This window comes from Procambarus clarkii, chromosome 10 (genome assembly GCF_040958095.1).
Source record: "Procambarus clarkii isolate CNS0578487 chromosome 10, FALCON_Pclarkii_2.0, whole genome shotgun sequence".
Lineage (NCBI taxonomy): Eukaryota > Metazoa > Arthropoda > Malacostraca > Decapoda > Cambaridae > Procambarus > Procambarus clarkii.
Window position 1 is genome coordinate 10,374,879 of NC_091159.1, and position 12,587 is coordinate 10,387,465.

Here is a 12,587-nt window from a genome sequence, read left to right on the forward strand (position 1 = left end):
GGCGGCGATCTATGGTGTGGAATTGGTGTCTTTGCATCAGGCTATTTGCATCATGAAGTTTGCGCAAGATGACAACTACAGGGAGTTTCTACACATTTACGAGGGGGGGGGGTCCTTGCCCTTGCCAGACGCTGCTGGTATAGTGATCATCTTGGACCGCAGTGGGGCCACTTACCTTTGTCAGCGTGCATGGTGCGCCCCTTGAATTCCCGGAGGAGCTGCTGTGACGATATTTTGGGCAGTTTGGTGCTGTCTTGAGTGTGAGGCTCAATATGGTCTCCTCCGGGAAGCTTAGGGGCGTCCAGACTAGTATCGGCACTCTGGGGATGCGGCTACAGTCGGATATCCCGTCCTCGGTGCGGCTCATGGGGTATTACATCCGGGTATATTATGCCCGTCAGCCTCGCACCTGGTTTTTCTGTGGTTTGTTGGGCCATCTAGCTGCTGCCTATTTGGCGGCTGTCGTCCCCCAAGTGAATCTCTTTTGTGAGGAAGATTTCCCGCCATTGGCTGTGGAAGAGGACCCGGTAGATGCATTTGTGGACGTGTCCTTGGCTGATGTGATGCGCCCTGTGTAGGACGGAGCGCCTGCTCATTGTGGGGCTTGTGCTCTGGTGGTTGTGCCATCCTCGGTTGGATGTACTGCTGCTGGTGGCGTTCCTGGTGCTGCTGTCGATCTCCCGGGTGCTCCCTCTCCGTCTCCAGCTTCTTCATCTTCTGCGCCGGATCATCTGCCTTGTCCTGTTGATTCTGTCCCTCCGTCCTCGCTGCTTGTCCCAGCTGTGATGTGGAGGTGGGACCTCCTGCTGTATTGGGACCAGTCCCCCCTTTCGTCATGGCTGCTGACGTCTTGTGCTGTGCGAAAGTGCGCCCTTCCTGCGCTTCCCGTGCTCCAGGTTCTGCCTCAGGTTCTGCCTCCGGCTCTGACAATGTGCAGTTGGATTGTCAAGCGCTCGCAGCATTTCACTCCTCCTGACTGGAGGAGTGAAACAGATGAAACAGGAGACACCGATGTGGGTGTTTGATATTTGTGAGTCTGCGGGTGTCGATGGGGTAATAGCCAGGGCAGCGGTGTCGCCCATGACAGTGGTGGAGGGGGTTCACGTGCCTGTTGCTGACGCCGGTGACAATGTCTCTCTGTTAACCTCTGTTTCTTCTCCTGCAGGGGGTTCCCTGCGGCGGGGGTGGTCTCTCCTTCTGTGGTGGGTGGCATAGAAGGTGATGTGGGCTGAGGCCTTGTGGTGGTCCTCAGGAAGAATGTCCGTCGCGGGGATTATGTGCCAGTGCCCGACCCTGTGGCTGTTGTTCCGGATGTGGCCCCTGTGGTGCAGCCCGCTGCAGACGTGTCTGGCGAGGTTGACCAGGATGGCCGGCCTGTTTTTGAAGATGTTTCCGTTGAAATATGTGCTAGCGAGATGCCCTTACAATGGGAGCGGGTGTTGAAGATCCCAATGTGCCTGTCTATTATTTGGGTACCTCGTGTACAAAATTTTAAGTGTGGGAACCGACCTGTGAGATTTATATTTATTTAATTTATATGAATTTATATTTACGTTAATTTATATACTTCGATAGCAATTTGTATAATGATAAGTGGACTGTATTTCTGCAATAATCTCATAATCTCACAAATCGATCCTCTACACATTAGGGGGGTTTATTAAATTAATATATGCAGCCAATCAAACTACAGGAATAGACTACATACATTGAAAAGGTTCCTTATCTTATAGTACAGCAGGTTAGTCCACCAGGTATAACTAGGGTGTAGACACCAAATTATCCTCTTTGAGGTAGCTTCCATATCACCCAGTAACTGGTGCACAAATCTTGCTTCCTCGTCTTGACCTGTCAAAAGTGTGCTAGCTGTGAAGCCAGAATCCATATATGACAAGCTATATCAGAGAAAACTGTACATGGAACATTAAAGACCTGGCTTAATTACCTTTAGTTTGAGGCGATTTCGTGATCTAACCGGGTCACCCTATATCCTGACATTAATGGCCATAAATGAATGATAAACGGGTTTCGGATAGACACTTAACTTGAATTTGTAGACAGCGTGTTGATAATGGTACACTTTTAGTTTCCATAACACTACGTCCAAGTAAAATTAACAGGAGCCGTATTTGCTCCTGTGAGCCTCTGGTCTAGTATCAACCATGGCAATGTCTAACACTCCATTCTACTGACGCCTGGCCGACATTGTCCAGATATGATAGGAGCCAAATTTGCTCCACACGTCTCGGAGGTGACACAACAATGGCAGCCCTCCTTCCTCCCTCTCACGCCTGGCTTACATTGTCCACATGTCAGAAAGTGATAGAAGGGTCACATTTACTCTACTTTAATATTGATAATTAAGTTAATTTATATAAGATGTTTTTATGATGGTAAAGTCCAAAGACTAATGTATTTAAGAATAATTCCCACCATAATAGGTGGTGAATTATAATAGTATGTGGTGATGATATCCCGTTTTCTTTAAACGGTAATTCCACTACAAGTTACGTTTTCTATGGGTAACTTGTTTATACAATACAGCTATTATCTGTATGATTATTAAATGGTGTCGGATTTTCCGACATAATTCCCCAGGGGGCTGCTCACGGGTCGAAGTCCTATTTAGAACAGACGAACACCGATACTCCTCCTTCGAATTATTAGATTAATTTGATGTTAGTAGTTAGTAATCACACATTTGTGTGTCTGTTCGTACAGGACGGATGTCCCGTACTAGAGTTGCAGGGGTTAGAAGTCTAATGCGATTTCATTTCCCTGTCAACTCTTGAAAGGCTAATATTCAAGCCTAATTGCATATTATTTAACCCAGAAGACTGAATGTGATCAAGTACTACAGTCAAGTATGATTCAGGGACTGCAGTGAGATCAGTGACATAGATATAACTTGAAGTTTCTTCAGGTAACTGGTCACTGATATATAAACACTGAGGCCCATGGAATACATCTTGATTAAATAATAAATGTATCAAATCAGTCATCAGATTTATTGGGGTTTAATTTAGTTAATTGATTCAGAAGATTGAATAGCTCATCATTAAAGTAAAGTATGGTTCTGAGACTGCAGTGGGTTCAGTGACATTGGTCGCAGTGACTTGTAGCTGTTTTAGGCTACTGTTCACTGATTTGCCACTGAGGCCTCATGAACTCATCTCCAGCTTTAAATGATGATACTAACATCAACCTCTGTTACTATAGTCAGCTGTAATCTCCTTAGTATAATGCTACTGGAGAAATATAATCAGCTGACAAATTCAGATTTCTACTGGTATTGTTTATCTGCAGGCATAGGTCTCCTCAGGCTTGATACTGGGCCTGAGAGTAATTTACCTCCTGCAGAGTTTAACATGGTTATACCCTGATATTTAGTAGGGCTACCGATGAATCGATGACAATAGTCTGTCCCTACAAGGAGACCGAAGTCGGTGAGGTGATCAGACTTAATATTATCTGCCAATTTTATTCCTCTATTTCTCAGGAATTTGGCTGTTGCTCTCAGACCTTGAACTTGTAGGTCTACTGGTATTTTGTCCACCACAATGGCTTGTACTCGACAGACGTACCTGCCTAAGCGTACCGATGGTTGTACCTCCTGGTAGACTTGAGGTCCTGCATCTGTTACAAACCCTGAGATGTTGAATGACATCTGGGCTACAGGCTTTAATTGTAATTCATCTGCCAGCTTTTTAGTGACATATGTTTTCTGGGATCCTTGGTCAAACAACCCACGGGTATGGACCTTGGCCCTCTTATTCAGGATGGTAATTTGGGCAGTAGGCAAAGTCGTATTACCTTTAGACTTTGCCGATTGGACACTGTTTGTTTGTTGCACCTTGCAGTACTGTACTGTGGTGGGAATGCTATCTTCCACCTTGGGGTTTGGAGACGTTGTTTTGGTGTCTCTGCACAATGCTGCATGGTGTTGACCTTTGTTACACCTATTACAGGTGTGTAATTGGGTATCACAGTCCTTGATGTTATGTTTCCTGAGGCACCTCGTGCAATGTTGCAAATCTTTGAGTCGCTCAACACGGGCGTCACTATCAGGATAATTAGAGCAGTGGTACATTGAATGTTTCTCATTGCAGAACAAACATGTTCCATAGCTTCCAGTACCCTTTGGTGTCACGTTCTTGGGTGACACAGTAACTATAGGCTTGGAGGGTCCCACTGCATATACGCCCACACTGCTACTGTTCCACTTTGGTGTTGAATTATATTGTCTAGATTGATTTGGAGTACCTTTGGTACTCTGTGGTTTACTATTATTGGTTTCTGAGGGTTTACTTGGTGGTTTTAATTTGTCATGTGTTCGTAATTGATGAACTACTGACTTTAAACCTTCAGATATTTCATTCATGGATAAGATGCTTTTATTGTAATGAGCACTCATTTGTCTCAATATGTCCCTAGGTATTTTCTCCTGGACAATTATTTTCAGGACCCACTCAGCCCCGTTTGTATCTGCTGTCAGGCTGAGGGCATTGATCAATGATTCTACCTCCAGCTTGAAGACTTGGAGTGAATCAGCTGAAGCCTCCGGTGGGGGTAAATGCAACAGCTCATGAACTAAATGTGATGTTCTTACTTCTGGATCAGCAAAATTATCCTTGAGGAGTTTTACTGCCAGATCATAGCCGTCATTAGTTAATCTCAGATGGGATACTACTGTTTTAGCCTCACCTGATAATTGGCCTTGCAAATAAGAGAATTTACTACTCTTTGGTAAAGATTGTTTTGAGTCTACAAGGTCAACGAATTTGTTCCAAAATTCATCCCAATCTTCCTCATCTTTTCCTGAGAAAGTGGGTAAATTAATTGGAGGGAGTCGAGCTTCTGCTTGACTCGTATTAGATGCAACTGTTGTTGTTGTTGCTGCCTTGTTCTGGGCAATTAATTTAACATAAGGCTGTAATGTGGCTTGAGTCTGATCTTCATAATTCGCAAGATCAACCATAATGTCGTCTATTTCTGTTTCTGATAAATTGGTGTTGGCAAGTTCAGCCACATATGTTGCTATTTGGCATTTGATTTGCTCAAATTTACCTGCAGCTGCTTGATAATAGCTTTCCAGGTCAGCATAATCAACTTGAGATTGTTGTGACAAATCTTCACATTTCTTGATCTGTCTTGTTAAGTGGCCTTTAAGACCTGCAAGGGTTCTTTTCATTCTCCCTGCATTATCCATACTGGCTCGTTGGTGAAGCCTTGTGGGACTTGTACTTGGGCTGCTCATAATACTGAACAAGCTCTAATGGTAGCCTAGGGTAAAATTCTGCACTCACTAGGCAATAATCCTACCTCTACTAGAGGTTAGCACTTAAAATTAATACACATTATATATATACAATCATACACACTAATGATTTGAGTGATAAACCAGTGTCACTGGAAGTACCTTTAGGTTAGCTCTTCTATATCACCCTAGGATGGAATTGACACTAATTAATCACTCAAAGGTGTAATGATCATAAGTAAATTATTATATACACAACTCAACTCGAGTTGGTAAAAATTACACCCAAAATAGGGTCTGGACCATTCATTAATGGTGTTAGGTTATTCAATATAGTACAACTGACTATGGTAATAATGGGACTAGGATGAGCAATAATAGTTCAACTAGTCAATGGTTAATATCCTACCCTGTTGTGGGTTGGCAATTAGTAAATATTATACTGTGATCACTAGTGCAATATATATTAAATAATTCTCTATTTTGGAGAAATAATATACACAATTATTGATAATAGCCTCTTAATTAGCCTCTATGAAACTTCTAATATTATCAAGAAGTATTAAATATTATTAGTGACCTCGCGAAATAAAGTCCACAAAATTCGTAGATAATCTCTCGCGAAATGTAACACCACGAAATCCGTGAACAATCTTGCGAGGACACAGCCACTAATTTGGCTGGCTTCTATATTAGCGCTGTCATTTCACGGAATAACACGCCACCAAATATCTGTGGGTGTCCCTGAAACCGCTGATGAGGCAGATCTGAACTGAGCGGGGCTCGTGAACTCGCACGAGTCAACGCCGCCGTCTTGACTGGCTTTGTTTAAATAACACTGCACTAGTTATTTAATGAATCCACTGGTTAACTGGTTCATCCGGTACTAAGATGACCAAATGTGGGTTCAAAGGACCGAATATTCCGGTTCCGAAGGTCCAAATAATGTGGGAACCGACCTGTGAGATTTATATTTATTTAATTTATATGAATTTATATTTACGTTAATTTATATACTTCGATAGCAATTTGTATAATGATAAGTGGACTGTATTTCTGCAATAATCTCATAATATCACAAATCGATCCTCTACACATTAGGGGGGGTTTATTAAATTAATATATGCAGCCAATCAAACTACAGGAATAGACTACATACATTGAAAAGGTTCCTTATCTTATAGTACAGCAGGTTAGTCCACCAGGTATAACTAGGGTGTAGACACCAAATTATCCTCTTTGAGGTAGCTTCCATATCACCCAGTAACTGGTGCACAAATCTTGCTTCCTCGTCTTGACCTGTCAAAAGTGCGCTAGCTGTGAAGCCAGAATCCATATATGACAAGCTATATCAGAGAAAACTGTACATGGAACATTAAAGACCTGGCTTAATTACCTTTAGTTTGAGGCGATTTCGTGATCTAACCGGGTCACCCTATATCCTGACATTAATGGCCATAAATGAATGATAAACGGGTTTCGGATAGACACTTAACTTGAATTTGTAGACAGCGTGTTGATAATGGTACACTTTTAGTTTCCATAACACTACGTCCAAGTAAAATTAACAGGAGCCGTATTTGCTCCTGTGAGCCTCTGGTCTAGTATCAACCATGGCAATGTCTAACACTCCATTCTACTGACGCCTGGCCGACATTGTCCAGATATGATAATAGCCAAATTTGCTCCACACGTCTCGGAGGTGACACAACAATGGCAGCCCTCCTTCCTCCCTCTCACGCCTGGCTTACATTGTCCACATGTCAGAAAGTGATAGAAGGGTCACATTTACTCTACTTTAATATTGATAATTAAGTTAATTTATATAAGATGTTTTTATGATGGTAAAGTCCAAAGACTAATGTATTTAAGAATAATTCCCACCATAATAGGTGGTGAATTATAATAGTATGTGGTGATGATATCCCGTTTTCTTTAAACGGTAATTCCACTACAAGTTACGTTTTCTATGGGTAACTTGTTTATACAATACAGCTATTATCTGTATGATTATTAAATGGTGTCGGATTTTCCAACATTAAGTCCGGGGTTTCAGAATTCATGGCGCATCCTCGTGCGCCTGTCAATCCTGATACAGAGTGTTTCTGGGAGGTGTACTGTCTGGTTTCTGGTGGCGGGCTTTCCGGAGAATTATGAGGTGTGGCGTTGCTTGTTTTCATCTCCCGATTTTCGTCTGCTGTGGGCCCGTCAGGCGTATGGTTGTGTGCCTTGACTTTGTTTATGTTCCGTGTTTTGTACTTTCTATCCATTCCCAGCGCATTGTGGTACACTCCATAATGAACTTGTTGATCAACTAGCGATGCCTTAAATACCACGTACCGCCTTATGGTGAAGCGAATATTCCTCTAACACACACCTCTGTTCTCGTCACCGGTCCTCTATCTACAGTTTATGACAACAAGCCCTTTTGAAACTTTATTATTCTCAACATACACACGTCTCCCAACATCTGTATTGGTGCAGTCATCGGGAGGTCGAACCCTTCATGCAAACTGCACCTGCTATCAAGAAGAAGAGGCGTTATAGAGTTCTCTTGACTGACGGAAGGGAATGGCTAGTTATAGCACTTCGTACAAAAACTGAACTGTTTTCCCGAACCACAAGCATTTGAATGCAAGCATCCACACCTCAAATATTGAATCCGATACTTTGAAATACGTCAATGTTACAGTGCTTACATTTTTGTTACAAGCAACATTTTAATGGATTCCGTAGCAAAAATATGACGTTTTGAGGAGAGGCAGGCTACTAGTGCTACATATAGCAGCAGCTTAATAGCAGGTCTCAAGACCATCCAGTGTTTAGATTACTCTTTCTGGTGATACGGAAGCGTGTATCACATGGAGAACGGAGGTAAACAGCTGCACAAGGGGTGCCTGTGCCATGGTGGGGAGGAGGGGGCGCTAGGTGTGGCACCATGCGCCCCATCTCCCCCCACCCCCCAGGAGTGGACCAACAAGGCAGGTCAGCAAACGATCATCTGACAAAAAACGTCGCTTTTTGCTCGTATGCGTTACTTAGGCCAAAAATTGTCGTACTAGTTAACAGAAGCGGCTCGTGAAAGTGACGTACTGTCCCGTTTTCTGTTTTGGGTCGTCTGGTAGGTTAGGAAAGGACACTTTGAAATGATAGTTTTTCTTGACGTTGGGAAACCTTAGGAGGACGGGCTGAGCCAAGATCTTTCCTCAAGCAGCGCTAGAGGACACACCGCAGGAGGACTACTGCCCCATACAAAGCAGTTATTTATATCCACCAACACCCAAGTTTGTCCATCCTACGCTAGAAACAATCCAACGATCCAACCCATCTCATATTATTGAGAGAGAGTTATGGAACAATTGAGAGAGTATGAGTTCCTATGGAAAGTCTTGGCTTAAAGCCAGCCAAGACATGTTGAGGCGATGTGAAGGGTACTGCAGGGCCCCAAGATGGGGAGGGGGGGGGGATGTAGGACCACGAGTGTGGAAATAAGGCAGGTGCCGCTGGAAGTTAAGAACAGTGACAGGAGGGAGTGTGCCAGTGTGAGAGAGTGAGTGAGTGAGTGGGAGAGTGTGTGTACACACACACACGAGATATGTAACGTGTACACATGACAGATGACGTGTCAGATTGACAAGTTCACACACACACACACACACACACACACACACACACACACACACACACACACACACACACACACACACACACAAGCGATGCACAAGGAACTAGTTGAGTACAAGGAGTACTATCGATCTTGTGTGCGCATTGCACCACGTTGCTGCCCATTTAGCACTAAAACACGGGTAAACAAGTGGACAATTGACTTAAAACTCTTAACAACTATTAGCACTTCTCGCCCCATATATCCCCCCCCCCCCATCCTCTGCAATACTGTTTTAACCATCTGTCAAACACAACATTTTAATGGTGATTTGCGTTGAATGCGGCAGTCATAAACAGTCTCTGGCACTGTAACAACGAGGTCATTGCCACCGTAAACTGTAATCTATACCATTAGGTAAGGTTTACAATGTGAGCTCGACACTAATGACACGAATCAAACCGGAGGCAAAATGCTCTGTGGCCCAAAATGATCACAAGGTTTATCCCTGAAGGCTCGCTCGGGCGCACACGCACGCACGTACACCGACGCACATGTACACAAACACAGAAGAGTGAAGACAGAAGAAAGAGGGGAGACATGATCACTACCTACAAAATTATCGGAGGAATTTACAGGGTAGATAAAGATAATTTTTTTAACACGAGTGGTACGCGAACAAGGGGGAAACATTTGGAAACTGAGCGCCCAAATGAGCCACAGGGACGTTAGAAAGAACCTTTTCTTTTCAGTGTCAGAGTAGTTAACAGATGGAATTCATTAGGCAGTGATGTGGTGGAGGCTGACTCCATACAGAGTTTCAAGTGTAGATATGATAGAGTCCAGTAGGCTCAGGAATCATCAGTTGATAGGCGGGACCAAAGAGCCAAAGCTCAACCCCCGCAAGCACAACTAGATGAGTACAAACACACACACACACACACACACACACACACACACACACACACACACACACACACACACACACACACAGACACACACACACACACACACACACACACACACACACACACACAGACACACACACACACACACACACACACACACACACACACACACACACACACACACACACACACACACACACACAGACACACACACACACACTCAGGGGGATAAATAAGGGAAGTCAAAGTAGAAGCCACCATAGGAATGAGTGACCACAGTGTACTGACATTTGAGTACCTGGTGGAGGTAGGGATAACCTATCCAAGGATTTGATTGGAAAGGAAAAAGATTAAAATACCGAAGAGGAAAATATGATGAGATGACGAACTTTCTAATGGGAATATCATGGGAAACAGAACTCAGAGAGAAGACTGTGCTGGATATGATGGATTAAGTCACCCAGAAGTGCCAGGAAGCTGCAGATAAGTTTATCCCAGTCTAAAAAGGGAAAAACGAAAAACAACAGAAGAATCCATGGTTCAACCAGGAATGTAAGGTAGCGAAGCATTTGGTAAAAGAACATGGAGAAACTACAGGAATAACAGAACACCAGAGAGCAGGGAGAGATATATCAGAGGGCCAGGAATGAGTACCTCAGATGTGGTGCAGGCTGACTCCATAGACAGTTTCAAATGTAAATATGATAGAGCCCAATAGGCTCAGGAATCTGTACACCAGTTGATTGACAGTTGAGAGGCGGGACCAAAGAGCCAAAGCTTAACCCCCGCAAGCACAACTTGATGAGAACACACACACACTGTTGGCGATAAGACATGTGTGGCAAGCGACAGTAACTGGCCTCTGGGTAGTGTAGGAAGCCAGCCAGCAGGTGGAGCTAGGTGTTCAAGGGCTGGTGGTGATCACTGCCAGTAATGATCTTAATCCACACCCATTGTAAAGAATTCTAACCTCAAGACAATCAAATCTATCTTCCACTTTCCACTCTCCCTCACCCCTAATCCCAGGACCCCATAGCCCCCGTTTCGTTAGGAGTGCAACCCCCCCCCCATTGCCCTTCGTCTTGAGTGCAACCCCCATTCCCCATCGCCGTGAGTGCAACCCCATTGCCCTTCGTGGTGAGTGCAACCCTTCATTGCCCTTCGTGGTGAGTGCAACCCCCCATTGCCCTTCGTGGTGAGTATAACCCCCCATTGCCCTTCGTGGTGAGTATAACCCCCCATTGCCCTTCGTGGGGAGTGTAACCCCTCATTGCCCTTCGTGGTGAGTGCAACCCCCCATTGCCCTTCGTGGTGAGTGCAACCCCCCATTGCCCTTCGTGGTGAGTATAACCCCCATTGCCCTTCGTGGGGAGTGTAACCCCTCATTGCCCTTCGTGGTGAGTGCAACCCCCCCATTGCCCTTCGTGGTGAGTGCAACCCCCCATTGCCCTTCGTGGTGAGTGCAACCACAAATCCCAGTCTTAGACAGCAACTCTGACAATTAATATCCCGTTTTCTGTGGCCTAGTGCCGACCCCCAGACGCTGCTATTGCTGCTGCTCCTGGAAAATCAAGTCGTGAGTAGGCGGAGGTGTTCTCCCACTCGGCATGTCGCGATTTTTTTTTAAATATATTTATGCTGTTCCATCGGTTTGATTTTCAACTATTTTTCCCAATCCCAAAATACTTCTTTCCACACCTCCCTAATTCCATCTATTCTCTTCCCTCTTCCCACAGTCGCTATATCACACCATTCTACCATTCATTACCATGACTTTACCATCACATTCTACCATCACACTCTACCATTCCCGATCCCATTACCACTACACTGTACCCGACGGGCGGCTGGCGATCGTCCGGCCTTGTCAACGGTGGTGAACAACATATTTTTAGACTAAAATCATTTTAAGGCCCAAAACTTTCACCTTCCGCGAGTCGCGACCGTGACGCCTTGGGGAGGGGGGGGGGCATGGGGAGGGGGGGCGAGATGGCGGGGGGGGGGGGAGGGGGACGTCTTTGTCCGTGACGTTCGTGGGTGGAGACAAGGACGCGCGCCACTGGAATACGACCTACGATACAAGCAGGAATACGGAAGACGGTAGAGCCTGCCTCCACCCCCAGGCCCGCACGCGGCCTCATGAAACACTACACATTTACACTGTCAGATTTCTGAAGAAAAAAAAAAACCACAGTAGCTCCTTTCTTCTAGAAGGTAAACCTTGCGAATGCTCCTAAAGTTTACCTGACTAACCAGGTAGTTGTGCCAATGCTGCGATGGCAGTTGCTAGAACCAACAGCCAAGAAAGCCCACCGAAGAAGAAGAGGAGGAGGAGTAAAATGTACAAGTACCAAACTCTTCTATGATCACAAAGGTGAAAGGGTTGCGGAAAGGGGAAGTGAAATAAAAGTAAAGAAATGTTGGACACAAGGACTGACGGAGGTATGTGAGGGGGGGGGGTGGGGAGGGGGGGGGGGCGTGTTTCACCGTGGTAGTTCCGCTGACCCAAACACCGACACTGTTGTTCCCCTGTGCATCTCCATCCTCTTTACTTCTCACCCCCCCCCCCCACCAAACCCCCCCCCCCACCACCGTCGTCCGGATTGACGCCCAAGAAGCTGACAATCAACCAACAATTGCCACCTGAGAGAAAATACTACTGCACCAAATTGCTCTCCCTCTCCCCCACCTCCCCCCCCCCCCCCAGAGAGCTCCCGTGCCGAAGGTAAACCGCAAATACTTGTATGAAAAGTTTGTTGCGCCGTGCAACTCTCAACTGTTAACAACGTTAGAGAACCTATAAAGTTACAGGCAGTAA

General features: G+C 45.1%; 1 protein-coding gene across 1 annotated transcript in view; it reads left to right on the forward strand.

The window, feature by feature from the left end:
- The first annotated feature begins 929 nt into the window (after positions 1–929).
- The window catches only part of LOC138363132 (mucin-22-like), a 67,675-nt gene continuing 56,017 nt past the window's right edge, over positions 930–12,587 (forward strand). The window contains exons 1-2 of the mRNA XM_069322123.1: positions 930–1,013; positions 12,026–12,211. Coding sequence (XP_069178224.1) covers positions 930–1,013; positions 12,026–12,211 — 270 coding nt within the window. The remainder of the gene's footprint in view (positions 1,014–12,025; positions 12,212–12,587) is intronic.